At 43.4% G+C, this 19798-nt stretch overlaps 2 protein-coding genes across 5 annotated transcripts in view; one reads left to right on the top strand and one right to left on the bottom strand.

Annotated features, from left to right (window-relative positions):
• sh3pxd2aa (SH3 and PX domains 2Aa) overlaps nucleotides 1-19798 on the bottom strand; it is a 151277-nt gene that overhangs the window by 11765 nt on the left and 119714 nt on the right. For 2 of the 4 annotated variants that reach the window (XM_050045236.1, XM_050045238.1), the window contains 7 exons: nucleotides 19102-19215; nucleotides 13091-13174; nucleotides 4718-4835; nucleotides 1572-1975; nucleotides 1421-1435; nucleotides 825-874; nucleotides 229-348 (listed from right to left, as the gene is read on the bottom strand). In XM_050045236.1, the coding sequence (XP_049901193.1) occupies nucleotides 229-348; nucleotides 825-874; nucleotides 1421-1435; nucleotides 1572-1975; nucleotides 4718-4835; nucleotides 13091-13174; nucleotides 19102-19215 (905 nt within the window). The remainder of the gene's footprint in view (nucleotides 1-228; nucleotides 349-824; nucleotides 875-1420; nucleotides 1436-1571; nucleotides 1976-4717; nucleotides 4836-13090; nucleotides 13175-19101; nucleotides 19216-19798) is intronic. The other 2 variants (XM_050045237.1, XM_050045239.1) reach the window with 1 other exon arrangement.
• neurl1aa (neuralized E3 ubiquitin protein ligase 1Aa) overlaps nucleotides 1-19798 on the top strand; it is a 101696-nt gene that overhangs the window by 78663 nt on the left and 3235 nt on the right. The window lies entirely within an intron of this gene.

The raw sequence follows: 19798 nt of genomic DNA, 5'->3' as shown, positions 1-19798 counted from the left end.
CTGCCAGCTCAACATTACATAAAAAACCTTGAAGGAATCTATGTTGCTATCTTCATCTCTGAGTCTCCACAGAGCGAATTCTGTCATCACGTTCAAACAGAAATCTCAAGGTCACATCGCTATCGCCTTAGCTTTCCTGTCTGTCTGGGGAGCATTCAGCTGACATACATATTCAATGAGCTCTGACTGTCTAATCTCAGCGACAACAGTGTTGATCTAGCCTCTTACATCAGCCTTTTGTCCTCCACGGAAACTGATGCCATCAGAGATCGAGGACTGGAAATCTGCTATAGTGTAATATTCTGCTTCCACAGCAGGGGGCTCTGGTGGCTTTGGTAACTGGAATCCCTGCACAGCAAAGAGGAGGGGAGAGATGAGAGCAGCTGACATCATATCTTGCCATCATTGTATTGTATCTGACTAGAATAAGTATGTCTAAAAACACAATAAAGGAGACATGTTAGGAGATGTGGTGTATGACTGGATATGATAACGTACACATAACATAGCATGTGTAGTGTTTAGGTGTGTGCAGTGGTAGATTCAGATGATCAAAGATATGCTGAAATTATCCTTGTGTTGTTACTGTGCTTTAATGGTTGCTATGCCAACCCTTGCAGTAACCTGGGAGCTAGTTAATAATACTTCTTTTCATGTTGTCATTCTTATTGACTGTGTTTATGCTGCTTTTAAAACGCAGCTAGAACCAGTTTTCTGGAAATATGCAAGATTATTCTTTACTGCGATCAGTTCTGTGATGTGTTTGTGTGTTTGTCGAACATACGATCATATCAAAGAAAGTCTTCTTGGGGAGTGTGTCTTACCATGTTGGGTTCTCTTCGTGGGGGAGGTTTTTGTCTCAGATTTGGAGACCCTAACAAACAAAGAGACATCCTGTTATTTGCAATCAGGAACTATGGATTGTTGTCAGGTCTCTTTCAAAGCATTTGTTTCAATGTCTCTATGGTATACAATGAGAAAGTGGCTGTGGGCAAGTGCCAGCACACAGCAGGGAAAATTGAGGGGGGATATGAGTAAGACTGAGTGAATGAGGTTATCAGTGTGCACTTAATGTGGATATTAGAAAACACGTAAACAAATTAATTGAGCACAAAACAGATTTCTGTTTGCTCAAATTAAAATTTTCAGTGTTTTATCATTTCTGGACACAATTTAATTTATGCAAACTCTCGTTCTGTGCTCAGCAGTAATGAGGCACGCACATAATGCCATATGGAGCCTCAGCTATTAACACAAACTAACTGGACATACATTCTTAGTATGTGAGTAAAATGGATGTCCACACACCAAACACCTTAAAATCCCACGTTAAATCCCCTCACAGGTTAGCGTGACAAAGCACATGTTGTTAGATTACACCACCATCACCATTAGATACATCATTAGCCATGTAGCTTACCTATAGCATCAAAGCCTACACAACAAAAGGAAAATGACCAAGTCTTAACGTCTCATACAAAGGCTACACATCCTCTCCTCTTTAGCTGCAATGCTGTTTATTCACTGATACAGAAAACTCAATTGTGTCCTAACACACTACAAATACTCACCAATTTCCACTCTATGCGGCGCCACTCTTGCGACAGCTGGGGACCCTGGCTCACCCCTCGTTTTATTTTCATTTAGGGCGGCGCTCGCTGCTATTCCCAGACACGGGCTGTTGGTGTCACGGCCCGCGCTCAGCCTCCTGCCCGTCTCGGCGTTGATTTCAGAGTTATAGGGCATGGGCAGGCTGATCTCGCTTTTGGAGATGTGGCGCTCCGGCGTGGTGCTACCCTCGCCGTCTGTCTGGATGTCCTTCTCGCTGACTGACTTCTTTTGTAACAGGTTGCTGATCTCCATGATGTTGCCGATGATCTCCACGGGGCCAGTGAGGGTCTTCTTTCGGGGGGAGAAGTCCTCTTTCACCTTTTTCAAGTAGGAGGCAGGAGCCCAGCCCTCTTTTCCTAAGTATCTGGGGATAGAATAAAGACAGCTTAATATTGTACCTTGTTGAAATTGTCCCTGTCGTCTATGGTCAGGTGTGTAGGATTTAGGGGCATCTATTCAAAAATGGCATACAATATACATAACTATGTTTACATTAGTTTGTAATCACCTGAAAATAAGAATTGCTGTATTTTTGTTACCTTAGAACGAGCAGTTTATAACTACATAAATAGCAGGTCCTCTTCCATGGAGTCCACCATGTTGTTTCTACAGTAGCCCAGTAGGAACAACTCAAACACTGGCTTTAAAAAGGGCCATTCATGTTTTTGTATTTGCCGTCGTATTTCCCCTACTCCCTTGGCACACAGGAGAAGTTTCAGTTCTGCAACCTCTGTGCTAGATGTCACTAAATCCTAGACACCCAACCTTTAAAAGGGCACAACTATACTGCACCATTTTTTTCACATAAATGTCAGTTTATGGGGTCACGGAGTTTGAAAGGCATGAATATTTACCAGGCACAGGAAGGATGCTGCTCTTGGTTGCATTATGGGAAATGTAGGATCCAGCGTTTCTAGGGCTTGACAAATACAAGGGACAAAAGTCTGGATATCTGAGCCATTTTGCATGCTTTTGATGCACTGATTTTACTTGGACCATCAATCATACTTTGAATCTCTGTATGGATGTACGGATGTTTGTCCTTTGCATATCTGGAGAACCTTTCATCTCATCTACTTTACACTTAGGGGGTGCATTGTTGGAGACATAAGAAGATGCAGTGCCAAATATGGTGCACCCTAAACACAAAACACATTTAATTTAGACAAAGTCTTTGTGCAGGAGTGGGGTTTTAGGGCTTCAGGGCTCTGCACAAAGACGATCATGTCTCTCCAAATGTATTTCACCGATATCTCGGACTGCGAGGATGCATTTTTCTTTGCCATACTAACTGATAACACTAACAACAATGCCACCAGCAAAATACCCCCACTGATCAAATCCATGCTTTACTTTATAAAAGCAGTGGTTATATCAAAGCAAACTACTAACACAACTATTTGGAAATTACTTCCACTTAGTGTGTTTATCCTGTGATTCTGACTGTGAGTAGCTGTAACTTGAGTGTGTTTTTACAAGAGCGGATTTAATGATTCGGGGCCCCAGGCAAACAGCATCTTACTCTCACCCTTTCTCTAACTGCAAATGTTGGTATTGGCAGTGTTAGGAAACGTTCACAATTGTTTTTTTTCCTAACTATTAACTATTAATAGTGAAATTATTAATAGCCCAAGGAAAAAGTCCTGAAGACTGATAGTGAAAGAGTGAAAGAGATATTGATAAACACAATGTGCATAACTTTACTTAACATCTGTTCAAGGTGGAGCTTTCAGTTTTAATTCAGTGCTGGATAGTTCAATATTCATAATGCATCACGAGCCAGTTACATGTCACTGTCAGGTAGCTAGTAATATAATGTTTTCCTCAGATGTACAAATACACAGGAAGTAAATGGTATACCACAAAGTTGCAAAGTCTTAAGTGCTTTGGGGACCTTTTGTTATGTTATTTCGGAGTTCAGTGAGCTAGAATAGCAAAATAATTCAATGTTTTTCATATCTCAACATCACAGTAAATCCATAGCTGTTTGGGGCTCAGGTGTCAGGACCCAAAAAAGCGCAGGGTTGAGTGTGAAGCATGAGCAGTTCTCTAGAAAGCAATGCCACAGGCCAGGCATTCAGCCTATTCTGTGTGTAGTAAAACACCCAGTAAGATCATGTGTAGTAAAAAAAAGACACTATTTTAGTGCTATGATGTAGAGGTAGCCAAAGGCAAGTAAACAGACTCAATAATATATGCAAAGAGGCATTGCTACCCTACATTTCAATATTCATTGTTAGGCTAAATGAGTCACTTTAGAGTGCTCTGCGAAACAATAAGTAATGTTTCCAAATGCAACTCTGAGTCATTTGCCTCTAGGTGGGCAATTTTCTGCTCAGATGAGATGTGATCATCTCTGCATCCATGTTGCATGAGTCCAACTGTGACCACAAGGAGTCCCCATAACAGAAAAGGCCCCATGCTTTGACTTCCCTGTGTAAAAATATCCCACTGGGAGCAGCATGACACCGACATACAACTGGAGGATTATTTCTTGTTGGACAATGTGCTCTAAAAAGGGTGGTTGTGTGTGGCAGTGAGGGCTGAGAAGTGAACGACTAAAGTTTATTTATGAAGGTAAAAACTCCCCAACAAGTGGTTTACACTTACTATAAATATCACACATGCACACGTGAGTCCCTTTAATATGTTGGTGTGTATATGAGCATGCACACTGTTACAGTATGTGCATATGTGTATGTGACATGCCACGAGGCAGCATGTGATAGTAATCAGCTGTGCAGTGGAGCTCCACACTCTTTTGCCCCCGGGGACGCAAGGAAACAAACAACTGGCAGGAAATACACACTGGCTGGGTAAACAACACACACATGTGAAAACAGGCACAGGCACACACATACACATTCGGGATCTCAGGGAGCTCACCCGCTGGAGCTGTGGAGAGCGCCATATGGGGATCTCAATATCGTTACGCAAATGAGAGCTGCAGGAGAGCTGCAGGAGGCCTTGATCACGGCACTAAGCGATGATGACTACCAATAATGTCACTGTTTCAATGAGGACTCACTCACTTTGGACAGGTTTGGACATTTAGCTGCTGAGTGTTGATGAACCAAGCACTTTGTAATCATCCGTGTTTACTTACCTGATGTACCACCAGCCCTCCAAGTTCTTCTGGATGACCTCCACGGTGACCCCTTTCTCAAAGCTGACTTCATCCTTCCCTTGACTGGTGTGCGGCTGTATCGTCACGTATTTCTCCTCTGTAGGTCAAGAGAGGTAAAGAAAAGAGAAAGAGGGGCAAAGTGAGTGAACTGTTATCATTAAACAGTCTTAACTTAAGGGGTTAAACCACTGTTTAGCTTACATCTTTCCAGAGGGCCTTATGAGGGGAAAAATGGCGAGCGTGACCTACTTAAAATGCTCTGACTATTTCCATACCAATACAAACACAACCCTCTCCCCCTTGTCCTACACAATAATAACAACCGGCTCCCTCTGCTGGCTGAACCTCTCTCTCTCTCTCTGCTTGTGTCTTATCTACACTCGGCCTCGGCCTGATCCAGCATTCAACTCTCTCCAGAGGGAGATTCGTCTTCTAGCAGCAGGCCTACATCAGGGCCTCCCTTGAGGAGATAAGATATTTGGACCGATCTCTCTTCTCAGATCCCTATCTGACCGCCACTCCTCTCTCACGCTCTGCTAGGCTTCCAAGACCCTGTAGGGAAGGAAATTCTACAATGGGCTTAGAAGGTAGCAGTAGAAAGTTGGGGGGAAACGATGGGAGCAAAGGAGGAGACAAAAGATAACAGATAGATCAGACCGAGCTTCCCAGCGTTGGGAGAGATGATAAATGGACAGCAGCTCGGCTTATTTCAGGGGCTGATGAACTGGTATGGCACGCAGAGGAGGGAGAATCATCTGCATGTGCAATGTGATGACTCAAGTGGCAGAAAATATGACGGAAGAAAGGGGGAAAGAAATGGCTGTAGGAAGGGCTGTATAAAATAATTAAGACCTGAGTTTAAAAGGAGAGAACAGCCCCTTTTACACTGCCTGTTATTATTCTGCCTTGCCATTCTAGTATAAGAGGTACGATCTCGTTACGGGGGACAAAGTTGTCTCACCTTTTAAGGTCCAGTGTGTAGGACTTAGTGGGACATATTGTCAGACATGGAATTCAATACAATAGGTATGTTTTCTTATATTATTGTTGTGCTTTTGTACCTTTGAATGAGCTGTTTATATCTACATAGGGAGCAGGTCTGCGGATCTCCATGTTGCACCACCATGATTCTAGGCGGAGACCCTTTTTGGATCATTCGACTGCTGGTAAAAAGCCTCCTGAACAATAAATACTAAAGTAATCCTAACCAGGAAAAGTTTAAGCTGGCTGCCATCTGCAGTCCTCACCACTAGCTGCTACTACACCCCCCTAAATCTTACACATTGGATATGTGTGCAGGTAGCAGCAGTTAGCAGCTAACTCGAAGAAGAAAATCATCAACTGAAAATGTCGGCAAATTGTGAAGACAGTGAGGCCCAGGAGCTCCTTACCCTCCCAGCAGAGGACGAGATCAACAGCCATATAACAGGGGAAATTAATTTTACTGCCATGTTGTGCCATTGTGTAGAAAGTGCTGCCCGATACACAATATGTCACTCTAGATGCCAACTCTGTTTTGTTACACGTCACGCCTCCTTTGGTTCCAGAACACAGGCATGCTGTCTAAAATCACACACTGCGGGCAGCATAAAAAGTTGTGTACAAAAAAGCAAAGGCGGCATAATGACGGGTCTTTGTGGTCCTTGTGTAAAAAGGTTAACGTGACCTTAAGATGGCTGAAGGTGATAAGACTGATTAAGGAAATGTGAGGTGCAGATGATATATAAGAGGTAGGTGTGCTTATTCATCTGAATGCATGCTTTCAATAGGTGGGGTACATCCAGACGGCGGATTCAAGTTCCTCTCCTGCCTGTCACTGCAGAGCAGCTGAGGTCAATAATGTGGAGCAGAGAGGAATGTCTGGCCCTTAACCTCAGCTCGCAATGCATGTTGTGTGAAAGTGTGTGTGAGTCTGTCAGTGTGTGAGTGTGTAGAGGTTGGGGCAAGTGCTTGCAGATGGACAGGGACTAACAAATGGGATAGCTTACAGAGGAATCTGGAACGTCTATGCAAATGTGTGTGTTTGTTATGCGTGTATTGATGTCCTAACAAACTCTTTGGCACTGTGTGTGTTGTGGTTTGTCATGTAGTTGATTTTATTTCACTGAGGACCAGGATGAAAAATGAGAGATTGGATTAATCGCATCTATTAATCACAATGTGTGTGTGTGTGTGTCTTTAATGAGCCCCAGTGTCCATCTGTGTGTGTGTCTTTAATGAGCCTCAGTGTCCATCTCTGTGTGTGTCCTGGAGCTGGCGTCACACTTCAGGGACAGAGCAGTGAGTTGAGAGGGCGGTCAGTGGGATTCTATAAATCAGATTAGGGACCTGCTGTAAATGATAGCACTCTGTGAAAGCACAGGCCACTGCCAGCAGGGCGGAGGGAGGAAGGCTTGCATTGAACCTTAGAGTCCAAGACGCCACCCCTGTTGAGCACACAATGAGGTCATTTCGCAGTCAGCAGCCAATCAACACCCCAAGAGAGGTCAAGACACCCAGACCTCGCTTTGTGTCAGAGCACGGGGGAGTCAAAAAGAGATGTGCTGTGATTTAATTGGAGTCCCCAGCGCACCCTTATTTTATTGTCAAGATCTCAGGATGCCGTCCCCGTCTTCTTTATGAAGCGTAACTTAAAAGGCAAAGAAGCTTGTGTCAGCAAATGGGCCGCAGAGTATACGACCGCTCTCTTCCATTAGCAAATTACATCCGGCGAGAACATAAATCCTACGTGATCGCTCTTTGTTTTTGTCCTTTGCCAGCGCCACTAAATCAAACTGTATCTCAAGTGTCGCCGCAGAGCTGTAAAACCTCACTCACACGTTTCTTATCGCTAGCTCAGCAATGCATTATCAGGCAGGGACAGTGGCGCCTCCATTCACAAAGTTAAAAAAAGGGGGGAAATGAGGATGAGTAGAGAGTGGGGTGGATAAAAATATGGAGAGAGGTGGAAAGACGAAAAGTTGGCACAGGGCAAATACTAGCTGCTGAAACTTTCAGGATGAAATACATGGAGTCTTTCTTGTGGCTATCTTAACTTTCTGGCACTCATATTATTCCCAATAGCAAACCCAAGCCATCTGGTGCACCGAGCAATTAAACACTAACACAAACCACGGCTGTGACCGCTCAGGAGGTAGAGCAGTCGTCTACTAATCAGACGGTCGAGTGGTTCGATCCTTGGCCACGGCAATCTACATGTCAAAGTGTCCTTGGACAAGATACTGAACCCCAAACTGTGCGTGTGAACGTTTATAGCTCCTGATGAGGAGGTTGCATCTTGCATAGCAGCCTCTGTCACCAGTGTGTGGATGATGCCTGTTTTGTAAAGTGCTTTAAGTGGTATATAAATTCAGTCCATTTACTGTACCTGCACAGTGGTTTGAAGCACAGTTGAACCGAGAACAGAGACAGAATTGGACAGCCTGTCGACAGACAGTAATACAGTCAGACAGTGGAGAGTGGTGGTGAATGAAAAAGTTGGAAAATCCACAAAAGTTTGACATGACTCCAGTCAGCAGTAGCTGCAGTCTTTTTTTTTATGCCGAGACTATTTTTGATGGTGGAAAAAGAGCTACTGGCCCAGGAGCCGTTAGCGTGTTTGCAACGCAGCCAGTAAGACTTGCTGCCATGTGAAACTCCTCTGTCCTCAGGTTCTCTCAGGTCCTCTGTAACCTCACGTGTGGCTGTGTCAGCATGACACATTTCTTTCAACCGACGAAACATAACAGTCACACAGCAGTGTTTAAAAATCTCGAAGCTAAATTAAGTCTGCCTTACTGGGATATGTTTAAACAATACCCTCATCAACAAAACTCCCCTGAACTCCAGAATACATGGTATACAAAGTTGTTGAACTTTATATTTTTTGACCACATGTGGGCCAAATGCCAGTCAAACACCCAGTGATGTACTTCATATAGAGTAGAGCGGCCTCCAATTTCAGGTCACACGCCTTTCATCTAAAAACATGCAGAAACTGGAAACTACATCAGACTGTGTGTGTGCAGATTTGGCCCAAAGTATCGTCTGGTTATTTTGCCACCAGACCATACTTCGCATCTCTGGTGGCCAGTAATGACATTAGCAATGTAGCAATGCTAAATGAGGCTAACAGGAATAGTCATCAAACACTGTGAGTTTGCTATTCCCTGCAAACACCTGAATGGTCTGCATCTTTGCACCTTAAACTGTATAAACACAACGGACATTACTACCCTAACATCAGATGTTGGTTTGTGGACTCCCGTTGAGTTCGGCATTTCGGTTGTTGCCATCTTGGTTTTAAGGAACCAGAAGCAACCATATTTTGACAGATTTGGATGTGGCTCATAAGATGAGGTGACGCCACACCTTTACATATATGTGTAACTTTAAGCCCTAAAAAATTTAAATGGGTAAATTATATTATTATAAAATTCACTCCCAATATCATGAAGGGGTGAATTAGGGAAACCAGGCTGTAAACATGTTTATTTCTGCTGCAAAGTTTAGACATTTTAACATGGGGGTCTATGGGGATCGACTTCCTTCTAGAGCCAGCCTCAAGTGGCCATTTGAGGAACTGCAGTTTCTGGCACTTCTGCTCGGTTTGCACTGACATTCGGCAAATGTATGTAACTTTGGTGTGCAAGAAGTGACAACAGAAAAGACATCTTTCCATGATGGCATGAACAGATTAACCTGCCAGGGAGCACCAGGGCATAAATGAGCTGCTGGCCCCCCATTTTCCCCATCATTAAAGGGGGCCCAGAAACATATAATTACAAAATTTAGGGACTCAGGGACCCTCTTCAAGACAGATTACTTTATAACGAGAACAGGTCATTTCTGCTTTATACCTCCTGATTGTTACAACAAAGGATAAAATAATAATTGTGTTAACTTTCCAGAATTATAAAATCCTGTCTTAAAATATTGTAAACTGTAATGCAGCGTTTATGTGCCTCTGTTACTCAAACTTCTTGGAATTTATGTCATGTCTCGCCTGCACCTTAAGCAACACATGCCCACCAATGCAGTCCCATGTGGTTTTAACGTTAAGCTGTTTTTGATCTCAAAACCTGTGTTAACTTTTCAGGGGTCATTTTGAAGTCATTTTTTGTCTCTTTGAGATCATTTTCTGTAATTTTTGGTCATTTTGTGTCTCTTTACAGTCATTTTCAGTTTCTTTCTGGACAGCATGTGTTAATTTGACTGATATATTGCAGGTGACGATCTGGGGGGCCCCCTGACACTAAGAGCCACTGGGCCTGCACCCGTTGCATCCATGCGCTGGGTGAGTTGCCTGCGTTGCTCAGATGGAAATCCAGCCTTGCAAGGCAATGACTGTAAAAGTTTGCATTTTGAAGAGTGTGATACTGTATGTTCATGTGTTTACAAAATGGGAGCGCGGTCACACTGTGCAAGCTAAAAACATATATAAGTACAGGATATATCATACATAGTGACACCAACATGTGCCCTGAAATACTACCTCTACCCCACAAAAGCAAAAAGCCAGGCATCTAAAAAAACGTAGTGCTGGAATTCAAGAACATGGCCTCCAAAAGTGTTTCATGCCCTCATTCTCTGGTGGCGACAACTAGCCGGATGACTCATCCGTGCTCTGTAGAGGTTGAAGTCTGTGTGATTAAAACCAGTCCGCAGATTGGGCCGCTGTCCCACTTTCACACTTTCCATTCTGGCCAAGCCTCACTGTTCTGGGAGACGAATCTAGTTTGGTAACATTCCTGTAGACCTGGCTAACACTCTTCCCCTAACCTGCCATATTCTTTATACAGTATGCTTTGATTCCAGCCTATAAACAATGATATAATGTAAATGGCGACCATTTAATATTCTAACTTAGACTTCTGACAATAAAGTTGCTGGTTTGAATTCCTAAATCAGCTTTGTGGAGTACGTGAATGAGTAACGTTCCCCTGTCTGCTGCTATTCTTCCCCACAAAACCAAATAGGATTAAGTACATGGGTATGTGGCCATGTGTGTAACTTACACTGCATCAACTACCTGAGGCTGTTGACTCTATAGGAATGTTTCCTGTCAGTCAGTGTGTGTTTTTAGAAGGAGCGGGGGCCCGAGTTGTTTTTACACCAAAGTATTTCACTCCTGTACAGTATGAGTTACTACACGCTCTATAGAGTGGAGGCTCGTACCATTCGACCTGAGTTTGCCCTATATTCAATCTCCTCTGATTAATCACTGATGCTCGCTGGTGAAGGCGAAGGTGGTAACACAAGCCAGTGTGGCTAGACTATAGTATAATAATGAGAAACAAAGCGTGTTTTTAGAGGTTTTACAGAGGTTGCACAGGTCCAGGAACAGCTTCCATAAACAAATTATAACTACAAGGCGTCTGTTTGAAGTCCTGACTAAGCCTGGAACCAGACAGGTGCCAAACTGACAGTCTGAGAAAAGTTTGAATTACAAAGCGCCCACTCGCCCCCCCAAAGAGAAGTGACTGTTTTTTCAGACATAGACTCATGTCTCTCTTTCGGCGTTAAAGCAATAATGACTCGACAAAACCGCAGGTAACTTGCCAAATGTGAAAGTTAAAAGCGCACAAGAGCTTGTTTATGTTTGTGTCTTTTTTTTTTTTCTTTCTTCGAGACAGAATTACAAGCAAAATGCTAAAGTAATTAACAGCATTTTAAACCTAAGGGAGCTTGCTTTAATTAACACAGCAACACTGTTATACAATCATTTATGTTCTCATGGCTCAGTGGCCGTCAAGGTTGTTGCGTTTGTGCTGTGGGAGCCGAATAGCCTTAATTATCCAAATCTGTTTAATGCAGTCTAATTATTTTGCTGCTCTGTGTGAGCTGAAGAGTGTTCCAAGTTTGATGGAGTCACATTTGAGATTTTACTGTCAGAGCTGACTCATGGCCACCCAATATGCTGCTCCCGGTAGATACTCAAGGCTAGTTGTTGTTGGCTGGCGAGGCTGTAAATGAGCTTGTTTACCATGTGGCAGCAAAATATGAGTACAGAGGAGAGGGGCTCAGCAGTGGTACTATACATTTGTTTCTTACAGTTTATGGGGAAAGTGTGTACTGTATGTGTCGGTGAATTTCAGACACTTAATTATTGTGTCTTGTTTTTCTTGCTTTTTTTCTCCCTCATTTTTTAAGTGATGCACCGACCTATTGGCCGAACATAAGTATTGGCATCGTACAGTAGACTGCCATCAGCCTGGCAAATATGGTAACATTCACTAATGGCAGTGGCGAGTGCTTTTCTGTTGGGTCACATCAATTTTGTGCAGGCTTAAGAGCAGGGCTCGAGACTAATGGCGTCTTGTTGTCCCGGGGAGAATTGTCAACAGAGACAAACAGAGATCTTCCTGGGACGTCTCCTGGATAAAAGGATGTGGTAGACTCACTATCAGGGGACACACCCTATTGTTTCCCTGATAATGCTTCATTGTGAACAAATCCATGTTAAAACCGACAGAGGGAGAGCTAGTAAACATTAGCTGTTAGCAGCCCATGGCCAGGTCAAATCGCTAACAGAGGTTGCATAGAGCGCTCTAGGAATGAGTCCTAAAACCTGGAAACGAGTTAGCATTTTAGCTCTCCAAGTTCCCTTTTCTCAAAGTTAATGGGTTTTCTGGTCAGATGTCTAAAATGCCCATGGTCAATACAAACTAAAGAGACTTTCACGTTTTGTTCTACGATATAAAATATGTCAGTGAATTCCCCATTCATGCTTCTTAAACAGGTGGTTCCTTACAAGTGGCTAAATGACACTCTTTGGCCGTGTTTCACCCTGAAGCCCCTGTTTTACACTGCGTATAAATTTCCTGTGTCACCTGGTTTAATCGGGAACCATTTTCTTCTGTAATCAACTCTCATAACCATTGTATTTGCAATAAATTGCCCACTGTTGTTCATACATAAATGCTCTTCCTTTCACTTTTTATGTAATACAATGGAAAATCCAAGTGGCTCTTTGACGAGGGAACCGGGGCGCTGACAACTTCTGTGTCAGCCTACAGAAAAACGTCATCCCTGTAGCATTGTATTGAGTTACATTATGATGCCTGAGGGCAGACCTATTCAGAGATTAAACAGTCGGAAATAACTACTAAGTCAATCTTTGAGTTGAGATTTTGCCACACGTAATCTTTCTAAGACAATAACGCACCATATGTGTGCGTGGCCATATTCATGAGCTGGTTTGTTACCCTATGTGGACAGAGAAAATGACTCAGCGTCTGATTCCTTGTGAGTACATGTGTGGGTCTGTACTGATGTATGCATGTGCAGGCCCCCCTTCATGTGGGACACGTATGCATTTACCGTAACTGTGTAATCTGTGTGTGTGAGTGTGCCTGCTGTCTCCATGTTCACCTCTGCTCTGCTGGCGGTTGACTATACCCCCCAGGGTCCAGCGGCGGTCCAGCCTCTTCAGATGCGCCTTGCGTCTTTTGGTAACTGAGGATGATGAGGGGCAACCAAGAAGAAAAAGAAACAAACAAAAGCGGAGTTAGTGTAAGAAGCAGAGATTAGCAACGGGAACAAAGGCAAAAAGAAGCTGTTGTTAGCTGCACCAGAATAGTTTCAAAGGAACAAGGCGAATAATTCCTGTACATCCAGCATGAAGCCAGCGGATCATCTCTTGGGTTTGTCAGTATTTTAACAAAGGATATGTTAAATGTAAAGTTAGCTGCTCTTCATAAAAGCAGAAGTGTTTTTTTTTTTTCCCCAGAACTTAAAATTCCTGAACAATGGAGTGTATAGAGTCAAAACCAAAAATCTCAGTGGCATATGAAAGATCCATTTGAGGGCAGAATCTTGATTATTTATTTAGTATGCATTACAGCTGACCAGTAGGCTTGGGCGGTATCTTTTTTTTTGATACCTACACACCATCCTGACATCTCAACAGGCACATGTTTTCTAATATGCAATTAGCCTACTTAGACAGGTCCTGCTGGGCCTCACGCGATCCTGGCTTCGATATTCCATCCTGAACTCCATCATATCACCCTCAACATAATCCTACTGTCTAAAATGAGCACCACAAACTGTGAAGTCCTGTCTCTTAACCTGCACAAACTGCACCCAGGCACACTAGCTAGCTTCGTTCTTTTTCCTGTCAGGGACACTGTGGACTCGATGTCCTGACAAAACGGAATTTGTGCAACCAGCACAAATACAATACGTCACCATGATGAAAATGATAAAACACAATGTCAATCTACTGGAAAGTACCGACTCATGACCACTTACAACCAATAATGTCTTCTACTGTGCTCAGAATGGGAACTTCTACCTTTGAAATTCTGCCCTCGTGTCTTGTAAAACACATAAAGACCTGCATTCACTTTTCAAAAGGCCATTTTCTGGAAAGATTAAGTATAAATTTAGCAAAAACATCAACCTGCAAGTTGCTCTTTAAATACTTATGAGCAACAGAATAATGAATAGATAGGAAATAAGCTCCCCTCTTGCTATAGGGTTCGATGACATCTAAGATACGAAAAAATCAGTGGGCTGAACGGAGGTGACGTGTTGAATCAAATCATGTGGCATTTTGCTTTTTTAATTATGTTCTAACGTTATCCCCACCACTCACATCCCCCATCTTTCTCAGCTCCTTCTTCCACCGGTAATGACTGACCTCTGGTGGCGCATGCTGTGCACTACAATTCATTACATCAATACAGCACCTCCACATCAGTTTAACAAAACGAGAAGCATCTTTGATACCACCCAAGACTACTGAGCACCATGTGTTACTCTGTACCATTATTCAGTCAGTGTGTAGTGTATTGTTCAGTGCATTATTATTATTATATTGTGTACGTTAATTTAATAAGATATGATGTTTTGTTTCATTTTTATGGAGCTTTTTTTTAACATCTGACTGGTACAAAAGACAACACCATGTACTCTGAACTGCTAGTTATTTCAAACCACTGTATGACTCAAGTTTAATTGTCAGAGGTCTCATGATTGTGAAACAAAAACAAACAAATTCCCTGCTGGCAGTCAGCAAGGTTTTCCATATTTTTCTGCTCACATATCATCAAAGTCAGTGGCCGAAGCGGGCATTGTGGTCCGGTGTTGGGTTTAAAGCAAGGTAAGCCACAGTAGGATTGTCATAAACACACAATGTTCTGCTTACAAACAGACAAAGTTGCAGTTGCAGTTGTTTCAGTGTGTCTTCCAGCAACGAACTTCAGCTGTATGAAACCTCTTAAATGTGTCAAATCTGTTTAAAAACATTTTTATTTTCCCCAATAAAATGATGTCTTGGTCCAGAATCCAAAGGTATATATTTTACAATGATATGTAACAATAAAAAGCAGCATTACGACATATAGTGTTTAGTTTCGACTCTAAATCACCACAAATTCACATGAGATGACAAGAAATCTATAATAAAGAATTACTTTTGCGCACCTCATTAAGGATCCATTTATATATGCAACTGTCAACCTTCATCTGTAACTACGTCCAAAACTTTATATGTTTAAAATAAGCAACAGGGAAGGAGGACAAAGCACAGATCCTATTGATATTAATTGATGACATTTACATACAGTGTCTAGCTGCTGTGTGTTGAACTCTTGAACTCTCTCAGTCTCTATTAGTCCAAAGTCTGTATGATAAAGCATCGGTAATAACATGATGAGTCATGTTCCTATCTTAGTACACTGTCTGAGGCCACACGAAGAGCAAACACATTAATGAGGGGACGGATAGACAGAAACAGCGCTCATCTTCTATCTATCCTCCTACTGTGGTAATCTAATTCCTTCTCCATCTCCTGTCCTCTCTTCACCCTCTTGTCCCTCCATCACTCCCTCTGCTCGACATCTGCCCTCTTTCCCTTTGTGTGCTTCTGCTACTTGTCATTTCCGCTCCCTTTTGATTCCTGTCTGCCTTCCATCCATCCCACTGAACACCACCCTACTCCTGTTGACCTCCTAATTGAAATATCAGCTAAGGGAAGGCACAAAGGGAAATGTTATTTCGAGGTAATTTCAGCGGGGCCAGGCTGCGCCTGTCGGTTCCTCTCCAGCGAGCTGAGCTGTCAGTGGAATTAGGTTACAGACCACGCAGAGATAATGAGATGTAAGGGACGACAGGAAGCGGGAAGGAGGAGATCAGAAATAAGAAGTGACGATGTGTGCAAACACAAAGACACCAGGCCTAATGGGAAAATGGGGGCCCCTGACAGAGGGTGGGGATGGAGGGGAAGGTGTGTGTGTATGTGTAGGTGTGAGCTCAGGCACTTCCCGCATAAATTCACTTGAGTGTATTGGTTAACAGAGGAAGGAGACAGTGAGAAAACCAAATGTGTGAGAGTGTGTAACATGACTGCCAGATCCAACCCACAGGCTTAAAGCATAAGTCTGGTTTATTATAACTTGGGTCTCATTTTGGGAGACGTGGTCATGCTTTCTATCTTTAATAAGCCAATTGTACCAACTGCATTAATATCTGTGATGTGGTACAACTAAGATGTGCATGTACAGTTTTCCTGGGCATCGAGGAACTATTATAAACATGGGGTGCATGTTCTTTCCACCTCTGAATAAAGTGGTTTGAGACCCTATTTTAAAGTAATACCTTTGCCCCAAATGACCATTTGTATATCAATTACTCAACCTGTGTTTTGCTGAATTCATGACAAAAAGTTTGTTTTTCTTGCATGCCTGCACGGGGAACGAAGAATCCAAAAAGGCCAAACATTCTTGATGAATTCAAGTCATAGTTGACTGTGTTTAACAACAGCAACATTCTATTAAAACATCTGTTTACAAGCTCTCAATTTGTGCAGTTTAATCCAAGTCTCCTTTGAATCCAAATCTGAATCAAAATGAACCGTTTAACACACACCAAAGTCACACAATGACACACACAAACTGATTGAGGCAGAGTCCGGCTTTGAAGAGAGCATACATAAGTTTCACTTTCAGTTCAGTTCCCCATCTGCAAGGGCTGCTTGTTTGAAATTACTGAGCATACAACTGGATAAAGCCAGTCCACGACACCAGGGATCAGCATGCCCAGGGCCCCACTCTTGCCTGCCGGCCAGCACACAATACACCGAACCCTGATTCCTGTCCCTGCAGGTGGTGGGCCCACAGGGCGAAGATCCGGAGGGATCTCGGAGTAGAGCCACTGCTCTTTTTCCTCGAGAGGGGTCAGTTGAGGTGGTTCGGGCATCTGATCAGGATGCCTGCTGGGTTCCTCCCATTAGAGGTGTTCCAGGCACATCCCACTGGTAGGAGGCCCTGGGGCAGACCCAGAACACTCTGGAGGGATTACCACTCTAATCTGGCCTGGGAACGCCTTGGGGTCTCCCAGGAGGAGCTGAAAAGCGTTGCTGGGGAGAGGGATGTCTGGGGTGCTTTGCTTTGCCTACTGCCCCCACGGTCGGGCCTCAGATAAACCGATGAAAACGTATGGATGGATGGACAACTGGATAACTGAGACTTGGATTATCCTGCACGAGTTGTGTGAGAGTTCAGAGCCTGGATTTCAGTGCAGGATTGTAGGAATAGCAGATGATTTCATTGACTCCCACAAATGTAAAATGTGGGATATTGCTGCCCGCACACATTTATAGAACTGCCAACAACGTTTGCACCGGCGTGAATGCAGGCGGACTGGCCAGAACACTGCACAGACTGACTTCCGGCCTGGACAACACACCTGGCATGCTCTCTCCCTCTTTATACAAGGGTACAAGACCGCTCTGCTTTTGCAACATCTCTCGCTAGCATACACAGACAGGTTTCTATAACATGAAATTGAAGGTATGCAAGCATGACGGACTGCTGATGGAATCCAGAAAGACTAGCCCAAGTGGCAGTGCCAGTGATGTCAATGTTAACAAGGTTAAACCTTAAGTTACTTAGGCAAAGCAGCAGTCTAAAGATTCTGTGGAGGTGGGTGTGGTTAGTAGTCAGCTGCAGGGGGGAGGGGGGTGGCTCATGAGAGTAGTACCAGGTGAGTTGATTGACACAGCTGCTGCTGGTTTGTTCTGACTACATCCCTTTTTAATGCAGCCAAAAGCACATGTCTCCCAGTTTTAAACCAAAACGCAGGCAGTGACACTACTGCTTACTGTTATTGGCTTGTTTTAGGAGTAAATAGGAGAACACTGACAAGAGAGCAACATTGCCTTACATGCGTTGTTTAATTCAGTGATATGTTTCCAAACGGCATGCAAAGCAGTCGCCCTTAAGATGCCACTTTAAGGGCCTTTACTTGAATTAATGTCATCACAGCTGACAGAAAAAGCTACAAAGTAAGACCCAAGTTGTAATAAAGCAGAATTATCCTGTAAATGGATGAATCAAATGTAGTTGTTTAATCCCAGTTTAATATTCTATAGCACGCTAAATTGAATCTAAGTACACTTGAAAAAACAAATGCAAAGACAAATAAAAAAACCCATTAAAAACACCCAATCTGCAAGCAACCAACGCTCCATATCCATTAAGCTGTTATTTCGCCTCCAGGATACAGCACTGTAAGAGATTCCACTGTTACAGGCACTGACAACATCTATTAAGTGTGTGAGAGTGTGTGCAAAAGGAAAGAAAAAAAACCCTCAAGAAACGAATGAGAACAGCAAATAACAGTGACTGTGGCAGCTGTGCAGGAGCTGTCATCGTTCTAGCAGAGTGTGTTTGTGTGTGTGTGTCTTGCAGAATGTGCACAGTTCAGTGAAGCATGGAGGCTTGCATGTCTTAACGAGAGACAGAAAATGTCTGTTAGATAATCCAGAAGCACTCTACAGCATAATAAACTATTGCACCATTCCTGTGTCATTACCAAACACTGCTGCAGGTAAGCTGGGTGCATGTGTGCTGCAACCATGCATGTGAGCACCACTTGTGTGTTTCCACTTTATTTATCTCTATTGGATTCCCCCGGTCTAAAAGCAGCGAGAGGCTTATGACCCAGTGATGAAATGCTCCATCCCAGCAGTCAGACTAAACATGAGGGAGGAAAGGGTCACAACAAAACAAGACTCCTGCAAGAGTTGCAGCCTCCCAGGGGAGTTGAAAGGAATTTTCTGTGGTGCCAAAATATTGCAAACCCTTTTGGCTGCGGTCTGGTACCATTTCACCATGGAGCTGCGACTGTGGTCTTCAAGGTTCCTAATGTGTGACTGGATGTGTGTTTGTGAGTGTGTCTGGCTTCTGTATGCTGCTTTTAGTCTTAGATTGAGATAAGAGCACAGAAGAAAACACCCACCAAAAACCATTATTGAGAAATCATGGCCTGTTCCTCGCACACGTTTCTCCAATAACGACTCAGCCAGAATGACGTTTATGTCTTTCTGTGTTTTATGAATCTAATAATACTGCGTCTGTGCATGTGCCTGCGCTAACCTTCTCCAGTCCTGGATGTGCCCAGATCCAAATCGTCTCTGGTTACATTCTGGGAGTCCAGGTATGTGGCCGGCACCCAGCCCTGCTCCTCCGCTGTGCTGACAAACCACCAACCTAGAGACAAGGAAAGACAGAGGAAAGAAAGATGGGAAAAGACAGAGAGAGGGACATATTAGTATTGCAAACAACACTCCAGCCCTGAGAGATGACAGCGAGCATCATTCCCACGTGGTGATTTCACACCAAACAATGGAAATTACACGTCATTGTCGCTCATCTCTGAGATGTTGCACAATATACTGTGACTGTGGATGAGCCAGTATTTGCACTACAGCACATCCCGCCTGCGTTTGGACGGCAAAAGTGTTTTCATCTGATACATCGGTCTTGTCTGTATCAGCGGGACGGAGAGATGAGAGGCGGACTGGCTGGAAGTTTCACCTACTTGGAAAGCTCTCATCATTACTAAACCAGACACTGAAAGAGAAGACAGACACTGGAGGGAAGAAAGTGCTGGAGCTTCAAGGGAAACATAGATCAACGCAGGTTTAGAAAAGTACTTGTGTGAAGGAGTTTCTTCTCTTTACACTATCACTCATTATGAAATGTGTTGTACTGCTGCTGTTTTGGCCAGTCCTCCCTAACACCCCCAAGAATAAAGGTCAATACAGCACTGTGAGGTTGTACTTAATACTAG

Source organism: Epinephelus moara, chromosome 5 (assembly GCF_006386435.1).
Source record: "Epinephelus moara isolate mb chromosome 5, YSFRI_EMoa_1.0, whole genome shotgun sequence".
Taxonomy (NCBI): Eukaryota; Metazoa; Chordata; class Actinopteri; order Perciformes; family Serranidae; genus Epinephelus; species Epinephelus moara.
Note: the sequence above shows the minus strand (reverse complement) of the source record. Positions and strands in the feature narration are given on the sequence as shown.